This window comes from Helicoverpa zea, chromosome 8 (assembly GCF_022581195.2).
Source record: "Helicoverpa zea isolate HzStark_Cry1AcR chromosome 8, ilHelZeax1.1, whole genome shotgun sequence".
NCBI classification, from domain to species: Eukaryota; Metazoa; Arthropoda; class Insecta; order Lepidoptera; family Noctuidae; genus Helicoverpa; species Helicoverpa zea.
The window spans coordinates 7,536,195-7,552,256 of NC_061459.1; the positions used below are offsets into that span (position 1 = coordinate 7,536,195).

The 16,062-nt window shown below is 38.4% G+C and overlaps 1 protein-coding gene across 1 annotated transcript in view; it reads left to right on the plus strand.

Annotated features, from left to right (window-relative positions):
* Positions 1-16,062, plus strand: part of LOC124632384 (teneurin-a) — a 43,985-nt gene that overhangs the window by 9,946 nt on the left and 17,977 nt on the right. The window contains exon 3 of the mRNA XM_047167205.1: positions 8,631-8,884. Coding sequence (XP_047023161.1) covers positions 8,631-8,884 — 254 coding nt within the window. The remainder of the gene's footprint in view (positions 1-8,630; positions 8,885-16,062) is intronic.

A 16,062-nucleotide genomic window follows, 5' to 3' on the forward strand; every position in this document is an offset into this window, starting at 1 on the left:
GAAGGCTGCCGAACATTACCATAACTCTCACCGACCCATAAACGTAATTAGAGACACCAATAACACACCGAACACTTGAAACACATTAATCCCTTTTGATTGGGGGTCAACGATCTCCACTGTATATCAAACATTACGAGGCGAGGAATCCTGATACAGTTCAACTCGTTTAACAAAAAGTAAACAGAACAACCGTGACCACTGGATTATATTGTAAACAACATGTGCTTGGATATGTCGGAATTGAGATCTCAGATAAGCCGAGATAACAACTAAGTTAGTGATCTTATGAAACTCAAAAGATTAGCGTGACTTATTACATGAAATATGATAAAAAATGTTGCTTAACTTCTATCGTCGATGGTCTCGCATGACATGTAAAACTCATAATTATCTATCCAGCGATTATGTAAAAACCGTACGTACTTAATTCAAATCTTATAACCATTAATAATCCATACGGAGCCTTTTAACTTTGATAGAGATTGATAAATCTATTAGATATGACTGACGCTTCGTTATAAATATTTTTCTTCGAATTATCATAAAGAGCCTGATTTATTATACCTACTAGCATAAACACATTTAATGGTTGTTGACATGAAATAAATAAGCATGTATATAATAAATAATCACGTTAATTAACACATTTTCAATTATTTATGTAACTACCGTTTTAAATAAAAACATTATTTCACATTATCACTCACATTGTTTATTTTCAAGTGAAGCATTATAAACTGCCGTAATAAAACCGCCAGTCAAAGGTGAACCGTATTTCTCCCCTTTAGCATTTACGCTGTAATCGCATTATAACTTGAAAACAAAAACCGTTGGAGGATCTAACTTGTTTTTGCTGTACCTTTTTGCCACTTCTGTCGAGTTCATAGCTCTTCGTTTGGCCCACGACACTAACGTCTATATTCTCGTATATATTATTGCGGCGGCGAAACGTTTTTCTTCTAAATGCCGTAATCTTTTAGGTAATTTAACGACTAGCATTTTTATTAACCGACAGCGTTTGATTAACTTAACTGAATTCCATTTCCATGAGTAGTTATGTCATGGAACGATCCTGGTCTAGTTTTTTTTTTTTAACTTTTGGTTACTTGACCACATAGCCCAAAGTAGAAATCTGTTCTAAGTTCATCAGTAAATTTCAATATATTTTTTCCACTTATTATTATTAAATAACGTAATTTGATTCAATCATCTACCACTAACTGCGATGACAAGCTATTAATTAAGCTGAGCAGCCAGTGTCATACTCCTGACAACCTGTTTGACTTCTCACAGTTTCTAAATGCCAATCTTATGCATTCATCATTAGCGGACGTCACAGCCATTAAACGTGTAAATATTCACCGCGCAAGTAAACTGTTTTGCAATTCAATGGGTTGGTGCAAGCAAACGAATGACCCTTATCATTTGGCGTGGCCTGGTCAACCGTGCGACGGACGTACCGACCACTTTTATACGTAATAATTTATAAGCTACGACCATCTTGCTGAAATATGGACATTACAGTCCTGCGGAACAGCGACCTGCTTTAGTTTACTTTTATAACAAATGAATATTCACACAACCAAGTCTTCGCTTACTGAATTCAACCCAACAGTGATATAGCATTTTTACTATTTCAAATTATGAAAAATGCAAATTGCTAATTCAGCAAATTGCACGATTTAAAATGCAACTGTGACATTTTTTCTATGAAATTATAGCAAGTAATAAATTGCGGGTAGTTTCAAATGACACGCCATTATTTTGAAATTGAAACCGACCGTGGTTAATTGATAAAATATTACACATGGAATTGTCATTTAATACATTTCACGGACCGTGGGGCTGGTTATAGGCAAAAAATGTAGATGAGCCGAAATGTCAATCGTGTTTAATTCGAAAGTAGGGTTCTGCTGGCTTGCTGGGACATGGTTAATGTAGTGCAACAAATGAGTCGCGCCCTCACTCATCTCAGCGGTTTTTGTGTCCAAGTGTGTGACCACATGCCAACCCATTTTTGTTTCTACTCTATACGTTTTTGGGTTGAAAATTGAATTCAATACTTAATGCTTCTATTTGTAATGGTTAAACTTGTTCACCCCTTGCTCACTACATGCTATGCCCACTACCGCTGTGACGAGCGGTGTAGTTTATATATTGATTCCCAACTTCTACAGCGGTTACTAAAAACCAAAGACAACAAAGTGCACTGTTTAATCACGACTGTCTCTGTTTAATCTCAGAATTGTTAGAATGTATTTTCGTAAATTTGTATTTGTTCATAGCGTAGCGCTATCGCCCTCAGCAATCGCGTAGTTCAAATTAAACCAAATGCCCTTATCGATCGCTTTGAACTCCAAGTTATTTGTCTTTCATTAGGCTCAGATCGAGGAAATCCAGTAATGGATCCTCATTTGTATCTTCGTCTGTATAAATAATGGCGTCGAGCGACGATCCGCACGCCTCGCAGCCGCCCAAAACAAATATAATTAGAGACATTGTTCCGGACTGCGATGCTTCCAATATTTAAACCCTGCCTAAACTGCTTTCAGACTGTCACTGTGTCATATTTATATTTTACAGAAACCATATGCTTACGAACTACCGTTTTTATTTTAACAATTCATGTTCTGCTCATTGATTTGACCATCCTGGTACAGTAAATAACTTATTATTGTCCTTAGTAACACAGACCGTAGCTGGTAGAACCTATATCAATATTATCAATGTATGCCAAAAGGGAATACAATCTATTATCAGAGTGGAGGGAAGGGGGTTTGGAATGCGATAAAATTTTTCAATCAGGCAACCGCCGAAAAATATTTACAGTGTAACCCGAGGCAGCAAGCGGGAGGACAATATTGTAGAGCGATAGGCGAGAGGCGCCCGCGGCGACCGCGAGCGACGCCGGCGCGGGCCCACCGCCTCTTTGTGAAGCCGACTGTCGAAATAATATTGAACTCCGGGTGAAATACGAGCGCCCGCGGAGGGACGCCTCCTGCGAAACCGTTTTTCCGTTTCGCTGAACAATAGCAAGCGTTTAGTTTAGGACTCTCTTTCCTCACGGAATCGGGTCGCACAAGGTGATAGGTATTACATTTTTATGTCAATGGGCGAGATAAAACCTTTTTATTATTAAATACTTTACAAGCCACATTCTCGTTTTACTCGCTTTAAAGGAAGAAGTTTCATGACTTGTGAAACAATTACGTTTCTATTTTATTTGCATGGCGTTCGCTTCAAATCACGGACGTTAGGTAAAGTCTTGCCGTTTTTGCCCAACCCGGGCTATTTCTTTCGGTATTTATAGCAGTACTTAATTTGCATTTCTCGGGTATTACCGTAATAATATCTTCAAACGACAAACTCCGTAATAAAAGGCTATCGCATACGACTCTCCGTTAGCTATGGAAATTGTAGGTACGAGCCGTGAGCCCGCCCCCCGCTGTACAGCTTGGCTAATGGAAAATTGTTTATCACTATCGGGTTTCTGCGCGTGAGCACGATTATTTACGTGCGGGCCCTCGCAGTCTACCCGCCGACCAGTAATTGGCCGCTTATTCGATATCGCTTCCATTCATTTCCAGCGATAAACCTGCCTATTTCTGCCTAAGGCGGGTTTACACTGTCCAGTAAGCTCCTAAGATCATATCGCATAAGATTATCTGTGCTTATGATTGCTGATCAGAAGCCATGAATTTTAAATAGATACTTAAATGTAAATATTCTGAAAGCCTCATTTTAACGACAGCTTTGAATCAGTGCATTACAATGCAAGCTACGCGTATTGTCCGATTCGTAGCAAAGTTCGTAGACTCGTAGCAAAGCGTTTTGAAACTAAACCATATTTTTTAATCCGTTTCGGTTCCGTGATCCATGCTTCTAACGTTAGTTAAACTAAACGTAAAATGTAAATGTTGGCACTTCCGTCGTCTGATATATTTCTAGGAAAATGATATTCGCTAAATATACACGAGTGGGCGCGTACTTGCGCTAGCCGCGAGCCGCTCTCCCATTCATGAATCAACTTCAACATTACCTAACCGCCACGCGAGACGACTAAAACAAACATCACGCTATGAGAGTTATTAATAAGAGTTGCGAGTTCAATGAATCCGAGCGTATGTACTGTATTTAAATCGCTGTATCATTCCGATGTGCACCGAACTCACACACCCGGTACATCGCTACAGATTACTGCAGCTCCACATTTAATGAGCACAAAATCAAACCCAGCTTTTGCGGAAATCAATTACAATATCAATTTATATTTATGAACTCATCTAGCGATCTAAACGATTGTATAAACTTAATTGACTGTCATAGTTAGCCTGGTTTATTACCTCAACGTGTAATTAATATGGCCATAGATTAAACTCTCTGTAGAAAATTCCCATTCGAGAGGCCATTTTGACAAATGTTTTTAATTAATCCGTTGGGTGTGATCGGTGTCGAATAAGGCAGCTATTTAAGTGGACAGATTCCAGGCGTGGCTGACTGCGGCTTCGGTGAGATGTATGAGCGCCACTTCTTAGCTTTCTGTTTATTTTGAATTTCCTTTTTTTCCCTTTTATGATTCTCGTCTGTGTAAATTCCTCGTTTCGGAATGCTTCAATCTAACTTTCCGCTTTAAATAATAGTAAGCAGTATGTATGGATGATAATTTTATTCAGTTTCTTTGTAGTGAAAACGTTCGTCGAGGGAGGAAATTGGCATAGCGGGGCGATGCTATTGTTATACATTTCGTTTTAAATTGGGGAGCTTTCTTGAATTTACACCCGTGACTTGCAACAGGAGGGTGCGGCGAGGGCTCTCCTCAGAACTAAGGCTACGTGTTTGTATCGATTGATCCGCCAAGTGTTTTATTCGTGCACCTTTTAATCTTTTTCCTTTATCCGATACTTGAATAAGTCTTTCAAAGGCAACCCTCGTTGCGAATATTCGTGAATACCTTTTGCGTTTTAATTCGCGTTCAATATGAATTATGCGAAACAATCATCATTGAAAGCCTCGGCGAGTTCGAGGCGCTTATTTCGCGTTTATCTCATTGTTCTTCATTCAACCGCCGAGGCAATTAGTTCCGAGGTATCTTAAAATAAACTCGATAGCGATGTTACAAAACGTTGTTCGTTTTAAAATAAAGTCGATAACATCTCACGATCGTTTTCGACCCTCACAATGAATGTAGGGGGCGTTTTGAAGTCTACCACAAAAGGAAAACAGTTCGTTTATATTGAGTAACGTAGCCACACCTATAGGTCTCCAGCCATGTCGATGAAATAAGACTGTATAATTTAGAAGTCTTTTAAATAAGGAAAAGTTATTACATGACCATTGGCAATCTTCTAAATATTAAATTATTTTTCTTGTAGATTTCTTTTAGATGGCTAGTTTTCTGGTTAATAAAGGCTTTTCGTGGAGTTGAAAAAAAACACGAGTTTAAATTTAAATTCCGGAGGTTCAATTATATAGGACAAAAGTCGTCGCTCGTTGACAACATTTAGCAATATGGTGTCTATTGCATATGTCAAGTGCTGTACAAGTTTTTAGACGAAACTATAAGAGTCATCTGCAGAGCGTTTACGCAAATAGCTTTCGGCATGTTGTCGACAACCGGTCACACACCACCTGTTTCCCTGCAAATTATCTAAATATAATGTTGACATTTCAATTATATAACAAGTAGATAATATCACTTGAGTTGTATTTTGATAGTAATATTACACAATTTACAAACAAATTAAAAATTTACATTTGGCAGGCGTTCAATGCAAACATAATACTCTCTCGCCAAAACAAAGTGTTGTACTACTGCGCTAAAGCTTGTAAATAGATATAGAGAATTATAGATAATACTGGATAGAATAATTTTCATAATGTGCACAGAAATGTCTTTGAGAGAACCCAATGATAAAACACTTTTATTTACTTCGGTTATCCCATTAAACCAGTTGAGCGGCCAATCATTTTAGGACTAAAAGCGTTGTGGTTAGCCTCCGCAGGCCTATATTTAGGGGCGCGATGCAATAAAAGCACATTGCTGTCCGGCCCATTCCCGCACGACTGTGCAAGATAAATGGAAGGTCCGGCCCGACCGCGGCCAAGGAGACGCGTTCTCACGGCCCGTGCCTGCGTTTCTTTCTTTTTGTTTCATCTGGTTTCCGAGTTAGAGGTCGCCGTTGCTCGCTCCGAGACTAGAAGTGACCGCTGCACGCGCGATACCAGCGATAAAAACTGTGCGACAGCGGCGAGCCTCGGACGACTAACGAGCCTTCACTTACCTGCCGATGTTTTTGTAATGCGCCATTCTTATGCTACATTACGATCACCGTTACTTCCAATGGAGTTGCGTTTGCCGTCGGTAATAACAAACCTGATGCTGGTATCGTATGAGAACCGTGCGGTTCTCTGTGTTAATTAGACACGGGTCTCGCACGGCGCAACACCTCTGCTCATTATTTACCGCTTCATTAAGAGCTGACTCGCGACGAGCGCCTGTCAAAATCTCGCCGAACGCCGTCCCGCGTCCGTCCGCCGCTTGAAATATCGCAGCATTGTCCTACAATAACGCTGTCGTCGGCCTCGTTAATTGTCTTAGTCGACTCTCTCCTTCTCGGGATCTTCTTTATTTGAAAGCGCAACTTTTGTGCTCGTAAAATAGAATGCTCGTTTCCGTCCCGGAACAAACGCATTGCGGTATTGCTCAACATTTCATTACTAAACCACAAAATCTCTTTTAACAAAAACAAAATGAGAGCATTCGGCTAATTTCGGTTACGGGTAGCCATCGTGCCTACAGGCCAGTAAACGCACCAACGTTATATTATAAACAATAAATTCCATTACTGTAATGATGATGGAACTAAAAAATCAATTTCGTTTACTGTTAACTATGAAATGTCGGCGGCATTGGCAATCAGTACTCAGATCGCTTGTATATGTTATTTTGTTATGATTTATGACATATTGGCATATTTTAATTGCCAATATGTCATAATTGTGTATACCTATAAGTCAACTGATATCAGGTTTTGTTAACTATTCAATATCCATTGGCGAATAATAATCTATTGCCTAACCAACACGAGCTTTTATAGGAAGGCCTATATTACTCCATCATATCCATTACTCACTCTATATTTAATTATACACTCATTAATTATATTTCCCAGATAATTTTATTTAATTAATTCTAATAGTCTATGGTGACCGGATCTGCTCGCAGAAATTAGGAGAATAAACTGTGAGAAACGAATCGTTATGAAGCTCGTCTAGGCTGAACTAGTAATTTAAGTTAATTATATGTTATTGGAACCAAAGGCCTATTATTCAAAATGGTTTGAAATCGTTGCTTTATGTCAGCAGGTGTACAATTTCAGCATTAAGTTCACCAAGGAGGCAATTGTGCGTAGGTTCAAGATTTTTATGCGCACATTTCCTTTGATGATAAAAATAAAATCCGTTGTACCTACATTCGAGTACAGTAAAGCACCAAAATTAAACATTATTAACCCCAGTATTATATATAAAGTCCACATAATATACAAAGGACGGCGGACATTTTAAAAGCCATTTAAGGCCAAAGTCTGCGTGCCGGAGCATTGTGATTTCTGTACACGTTTTAATGAATTCGTCCTTCCGAACGTTCCTCGGGCTCCTCGGCCGCTATTCAAAAGAAAATTACAGTCAAGAGCCTCTTCGAAACAAACCCTTTAGGAGTCACGCTTCGTTCTCGCTAAACTTAGTCCAATTATTTCTATTCTCCTTTTGCTTATTCCTTTATGCGAGAGGTCATTATATCGGCGTCAGTTGGTGAGCGCCTCGGATGCCACACCATATGTTCTCAGCTCGGCCTTTAAATTTAGTCGTGACAGTGAAGTTCGGATAATTGATTAATGGCCCATGGGGCGGACGTGTTTAAACGCTACGGTCATCGTTTTTTGTAATCCCCGGTAATGATACGTTCTGATTGTCTCGAAGGGACTTTAATAAAAGAAGCGCCATATGGCGCGCGCCACAGATTCGCTCCGCCAACAGTTGGTCATAACATGTTACGACATCGATACGAGTTCTCATCTACCTGCTATCAACGGAAACCTGATTTTTTACCCATAACAAAGTTACGGAATAGAATTCCAACCTTTGAATTTACTTGACATCTGGGTCACCTACTTGTGAAATTTTTGACATATAATTTGTGTTTTTCCATCTGTTTTACTCGGTCCTGAATGTCGGGAGTAGCAAAGTTAAAATTGACCTACTTCAAAATAAACAATTAATAAACGTCTTCCCTGTTTACGGGGCCTGAAGGCCGCAAAGTTTTAAATAAACAAACATTATAAGAATACAGTAGGTAGCCAAGGTATTACAATATATTTAGGTAGGTACCTAAATGAAAATGTCATTATTAGATAATATAAATTATTGAAGTTCTATATAAATAGTTGTCAAGGTTTCCTTAATTAATAAAAATAGGGCTTAAGCTCATTGAAATCCTTAATGCTGACTACTTATTATTTTTTAAACTTCAGGGGAAAATTATGCGTCAAATAAATTTTTCACTTGTACCCATTTCCGAGGTCTTCGACAGTCGACTTTAGCTTTAAATCCAGTATGTTATGTCACAGATTGGGTGGCGCGCCGATGTCGAGCGGGATGGGTGGGGGCACGCTTGGCAGCGGGCACTGCCAGCTCGCCAACCAGCCGCTGGTGATGCCGGTGTTCCCGCTGCGAGCCAGCCAGCCCAGCCCCGTCCCCGTGTACTCGCCGTCGCGGTTCCACATAGACAAGCGGTGCCAGCACCGGTGCACGTGGAAGTGCCTCGCCATCGCCATGATATGCCTCTGTGTCATCTTAGCGGCGATGCTCGCCTACTTTATAGGTAAGTTTTGAATGTATCTAAAATCCAATTATGTATCCAATGTATCCAATTTCTCTTCTGAAGTTACTAAGAACTTGGTATGTAATTATAATTCCATTGATGATAATAATAATGGCTATTGGATTGAATAGTTTCTTAGACTCATTCAGATGATTTTCTCTTATTAGGCACACCAAAGCATCCATTAATAAGAATCCCTTTATTTTCTTAAACGCTTACTCCGATAGTATTCACATTAGCATTAGCATCTTACAACCTCCTTTCGAATTCTTAAGCACATATCTGCGAATGTAGTAATAACCACTTACCTACACCCAATGCTAATTTCTTCGAGATATCTGGATATAGATATCTACGCATCTTAAGTATCAATTCAAATCCAGATAGGTGCTTAAAACCATGTATGTAAAGGTTCAACGTAAATGTAATTCGGTACAGATAACAGCTTCATTCCAGTAAGGTATTGAAATCCTACAAAATCGAAATCACAATCTCAAGGAGTATCAATTTGCGATCGTTCAGAGATCACGTCTGCTTGTTTCCCACGTTAACATTTCGCGTGTAGGTAAACAGTCTTGAATGAGTCAACCATAAAAAAACAATGATCGTCTTATCATCTCAATCAAGTTGAATGTCCTGTTAATTTGATCATTATTGTTATCTCAAGAGTTCGTAAGTATCACGAACAAAACTATGCAATTCATGCATTCTACGTCCATTAAGTAAGACGCTTGTTGCAATTCCCAACTTCGGAAACTTATAACTACTGTACTTAAGTTTGATTGAAAAGTTGCGGCCTGATACTATGAGCAAGCAGGACTTATAGTTATTCGTTCTTTGAAATTTACTGTTCTTTCAAGTATCCGTTACATTATACATAACATTGTAGTGAAGCGGCGAGCCTGAATCTACATTTCTTCGTAACTTATCAAAGTCCACAGTTAACGAGCTCAAACTCGGAATGACAATTTTAACTGGACAGTTAAACTAAATCCAACTGTCGGTTAAATATTGAAATATCTAACTACGAGTTACACCGCCGATACATCTTTGTTTCTAACTTCACAGCGGGATGTACGAGGCTCTCGTTAGGACAGTATTTTTATTAACTCGCTCGGAATGCCGATTAGAATATTCATAACATTATTCTTTCACAATCCATTAGCGTTAGTGTACGACCTTCGTTCCGACGACACAAAGTTTGTTGTAGGTACCATTATTATATCACGTAGGGTTAAATCCATTTCAATATTACGAAAATAAAGTAAATCGTTTTTTTTAACCCATAGGTATCGGTTAACCTTTTAGTAAAACTGACTGCCACGTTTGTTACAAAGGTAATTTAATTTAGGTATGGATCCACCGACTGCGGTTAAACAATACCGCAAAATGTCGGTGGTTATGCCTTTGTTGTCCTATCAAAAATATTGCCTAGCATTCAAATGGCTGTTTCGAATTCAAATTCAGAATAAAACTATTAACGTTATTACATGTCTGAACCTAATCCTGCCAGCTTGCAACCTGATTGTTTTACCAGATTACAAAGCAATGTAAAATTGCACTCGTATGCTTTTATCCCCTTAATGCCGAATCGTGCCTGAAGCGGGATTCCATCCAATTAAGGGGCTAGTTCTCGTACTGTATGATTGGAAACCGACAAAGGAATAGCCCTCGAGGGCTGCACAAGATTATATAGTCCCTCGGACTTAACTCTACACTGAAACAGTAGCAAAAATTACTGCGGATTTATAAATTGCAACCTATTTGTGGACTAAACATTTCCAATGAACAAACGAAATTATTATTATTTATTAATTCTCCTGTTCTATTTTCATTGCACAGTTTACTTTCCTATAAAACATTTACATATACGTTATTTGTTTCTATTTACATTTGCTTATTGATTCATTTTCATATCCATACAAAGCAGTAATCATACGTCGTAAATGTTGTTTGAACACCGACTTCAATCAAAGTTGTTATTCGTGATGTCAAAATTCATGCTAACGGAAAACAACCATAAAAATACTTTTATTAATTTATCGTTATACGACCAAATCATAATAGAAAAATATTTCCATCATCACACCAGAACTCAATTACTGAAGGTGATAAATTCAAATATTCACTCGAAGCATGCAAATGAGTTGATTAAACATTGATGTTTCAACGAAAACAGACGTTGACCATTAGTCTTTTATCATTCTTTGTTTAGCCGGCATCCACAGAGAGGTTCGTAAAAAACAAAACAAACATCAGAAAAATATAAATGTTGCGCCTAACGTAAGGCAACGCGCTGCGTGCCTCGAGCCCGCGCGCCCATGTTAGAGCCGTTATAAATTATCTTACACTTCCACGTCCCATGTTATTTCTCTACGAATACATCAGCCACTCGCAATCCCTGCGTACCGGGTACCCGCCAAACGACCAATCATAATTTATACATATACGAAATGCTTCATAAATCGCAAAAATAAATCCCTGTTTGATTTAACGACGAACAACTAATCCCTTCCTCGCGGTATAATAAAACAATACATTACATTTTATATCTAATGGAATGGCACATTCTCTCAACTGCATGTAATGCTTATTGCCGCTCTGAATGTACCTACACATAGTAGCCAAAGCATTTTGCGCTAACGACGGAAAGACACGGAACTATATAAAGGACCTCACACAGTTGCAAAAACTGTTGTGGTTCTATATTAGCATCAAACCGATTACGATGCAAAACATTATGATTACGACAACATGTCGAGTGATCAAGCTAAGTTATACTAATGGTTACAGTTACAATCATGGAAAGTAGGCCATTATCTGTAAGTGATCACCAGCATTCCCAAACCGCAAGCACACGACGCATCACAAAATAACATGAACCCGTCACGGGTCGCGGCCGCCGACGACGACGCAATACTTTTGGCCTATATTCGAACACACATTTACCCCGCCGAGCCCTCGCAATTACTATAACAACTCGAACGATAATGACTGTGTATTCTTCGTAACTCGTTATTACTGAAACGATCATCCTAGAATTTTACACTCATAAACCATTAAAGATTTTGTGTTGTGTAAAATTGTCGAGTTAATTGGAAATACTATTCCGAAAGTGTTCGGTTTTCCGTTAATGACGTAAGCACTGTCGAAGAAGTTATTTCCGAAATTCGACCCTAACGAGGGTGAGGAAAAAATATGTTTTTACTGTCAATGTCGTGGAGCTATTCAGCAGAAAAACAAAAGGGAACAAGTGCGGCTAAAACGTCGTATAAATGTGGCTACTCGAGTTCCAGGAATTCCTAAGTTTCTTGAGTAAAAATACTTAGCCATAGAGGCAATAACGCTTTTCTTCGATATAAAGCTTTATCAGAAAGCTCGCATGAACATAAATGAGCTCCAAATACTTGTGCTGGGTTTTTAACAGCTAAAGTTGAAAGACATAAACACAGTCGAAGTTAGAACGTTGCAAGTGGTAGTAGCGTTAACTATACACGTAGAGTGGGCTACATAGGGCTGCACCTACTTGGGCCACGTCACGCGAATCCCGTATAACAGTGGAACATTCGTAGAAACAATATGTCGTTGGGTGCACAGCCGCATTGCCATTTACACTGAAAGTGCTCACTCGCTGTAATGTCGGGAAATTACTTTTGTTTATTTCCCTTCAAGCGAAGTCTTTTCAAAGTGGAGGGTGGCCGCGATAGCAAATTACGTACCTAATACGGACTCAATTAGGGACTTAAATGATCACTTATTCCAAAATAAATTGCTTCCCGTAGTCGAGTATATTAATTCATTGTAAACCTTCAATAATACTGTGAGCTACATAAATAAACCTTCCATAATTGCCTTTTGTGTCTCCTTAGAATAACTTGTAATCTTCAAACAAAAGATTAAAGAAACGTTTTCATGGAAGAGTCTAGTTTACAAATAAGGTATTTGTAAACTAGACTAAAAACTTCTAACTACTCTAGTGTAGCCTTATTAAATCCCATTATTTTTCATTGATTTGAATTGATTATTTTTGAAGAAACCATTGAATTTTCGGTGACTGAAGTAAAATATACAAAATTTAAATATTAAAGTGTAGCAAACGTTAAAATAGTAATTCTAAAACGTTCCTCGTTATAGTTTCAATTTAAGTTAAGCCAGCGTTCTACTAAACAGTTTGAGCAAACACTAAATAATACGGTCGGAGCACGCTACGTGAACCGCTAACAACTTCACTACAGTTTCGGCAACGCGTTCTACTTCAACTGAAACAAAAACTTGTTTACATCCATACATCAAACTCTTATGAGCACTGAAGGGTTCTACAATATTGCTATTATTATGTACAACCCGTTCACAAACTAGATTTAATATTAAATTGGTTAGGTTACTTTACATTAAGCTTTTGGTGGCCCTTCATGAATTGGTAAGCTATTTAGTTCTACAAGAAACTTAGGTTTTAAGTTAAATTAACTTGCCACTTTACGGACCCAAAGTGTGTGTTTATGTGCTCAACATCTTGGTCTCTAGAGACCTATTCCTTCCACGTGTCTGCTGAAGTTTCCAAGAAACAGGTGGAAAACTTTTTTGGAACCCTCATTACTGTTCATTTATTGATAATTTCCTTACAGTATATTTGCCTTTGTTGAGCATACCAGGAAATAAAACAAAAATTCTCTAAAGTATATCAAACACGTCTTCAAGCAGCCTACGTAGAGAAAATGTGTCTCTCATCATTATTTATATTATGGGCCTGTTAGCAGCACTAACTAGCGTACTTATACTAACTCAAAGTATATTATACATATTAAGACTCAATAAAATAAAGTCCATCGATGCTTCTTGAAAGTAATGTAATGAACCGAGTAGATGTTAGGTGTCTCAAGTCAATGAGGCTTATCGTATCGGATCTCACTTCATTTAGAGACCCGTTAAATTATACAGCTGAGATAAGGCAGCATGTAGCATATCGTCTATCGATGGCAGCGGCGACCTGTCCACTTCAAAACGATATACGCTTCTCCCAACACGACGACACACACGCCTCCAAATTACCACATTTAGATCTCCGTTTGATAATATCGGAACCAATGAATCTGTTAAACGCTACCTATTTAACTTTCCTACTTTCCATTCCCCTTTTATCGAACTTTCATTAAAATAATGATCACGATTCAAAATAACAATAAAATATTTTTGGGCACGCCTCCTGGCGTTTCGGATTTGTATCAAATAAAAACCGGGTCTGTAGTTTAATCCGACATAAATCTCTGGGTTTGCGCCGGTAGTTTTAGTGATGTAATGAAAAAATGTGAACCATCTGTTGCACCCTTCATTACGTGTATGGTGTATGAATGGGGCAAATACAGCACCGTCAACTTTTTAATGTAATTGAAAATGTGAGGACCCCAAATGTTTTATTAAAGCTCTCTCGCGAACGTTAACGCTTTTGAAGTGGTCGCGCGCACGTCTGACCCTATCGGTGTTTTTTTTTTCATAAAATAATACTGCAATAAATAATAACACATCGGTGTTTTGTTAATACTTACATTCATTGCAAAATAAATATCCTGATTCTTATTTAAACATAAATGAAAATGGAAAACAACTTTTTCACCAAAGCCTTTCATAATGAAATGATAACAGTTACGTAATGAATGCCATTTTGCATGTAGCTTCAAAATTTCAAAATACATGTATTTTAAATCGGTACCTCTAAATGACAGGTAGAGCTTCCATTCTTAATTTCTTATTACTCAGTGCGTACTTAAAATACCTAAAAAAACCAGTTACTTAGAACATAAAGAAAGATACTACTTGTAACAAACGTGTTCCATAAAGCATAACTTTATTTAATGACAGGATTTTATGATGATGTAATCAAAATTTGGATCTGTTTGTCTTCTCTGAGAAAATGGGGCAAACAAACCGCGACCTCGTGCGAGCACAGTTAACATGCGCAAGTAACAAGGACAAGGATATTACATCCCGCATGTAATGAAAGGAGACAGCACACACGAACACGGGAAAATTTATCACGTGACTAATACGAGAATGTGCGACGGCGCGTCCGTCCCTGGGGACACTATCAAACGAGTTTCGCTCCCCCAACGCACGATGCAATCTATGCTGAATCGTATTACAATAAATTGTATTAACTCGAAAAATAGTGGAGATAGCAAACATAGTCCATCTGCACACAATCGTCGCATGCATCGGCCGGGAGCCGCGCATTCGACCACCCTCCATTTCCTACCCCGCCGCTCAATACACAAAATTTATAGATTTTACGAGGGATCATCGGGAAAGACGCGACTTACCACATTGTCATATTTTATATTCTTGCGAGGAAATTACGTCATCTTTGCTCGTTTATCTGAAAATATTGTGCACGATGTGTTATTATTTTGTGACTCTAGCTCCATCAAATAGAATACCGAACATGGTGTGTTGTATGGAGTCGCTAAGATTGAAAATTGTACACTTGAGTTTAATTCCACATGACTATGCTGCACGTGCCTTTCGAAAATCAATGACCTATCAAGTTTTTATTCATATTTATGACTGACTGTTGAAGATGTCTATTTATTTCCATTCCATCAATATTTGATGCGGGGCAATGCACGAGACATGTTTTACTGCTTTGTGTCTTTGAACTCAATATCTCATTTTAGAGGTATGATTTTAAATATATCTCGACATACGCATGTAGCATTAACACTGAATATAAATTGCCTTCTTAACTATTGGTTGTTAAGCCGATAAAGGTTATTGTCATTGAACTATCTACCCTCAGCTCGGTATAGTAAAGTTAAATTGTCCAATCCTCAGCGCAAATGGCCAAATGGCGTCAACGTTGCGCGATCTTATCTGGGAGTAAATCTTGGGGATAGATAGGCAACTGTTGGGCCGGCCAGATAACTTAATTGCTCCGACACCGCCCGGGTTATCACGACGAATTATGGAACATCACTGCAAGCACTTGACAAAGCGACAGAGAAAGAAATTCACACATAAAATTTTATTAGTAAATTAAGTCTACAAAAACATAACCACATGTCCCTCGACAAATTACTGAACATGTTAATTAGCTGGAACAAAATCTGGGTTGCGTCAATTAAGTCTATAAGGATTGATATATTGCCCTTGACGCAACGCACGACATATTAGGCGCACATCCTGCG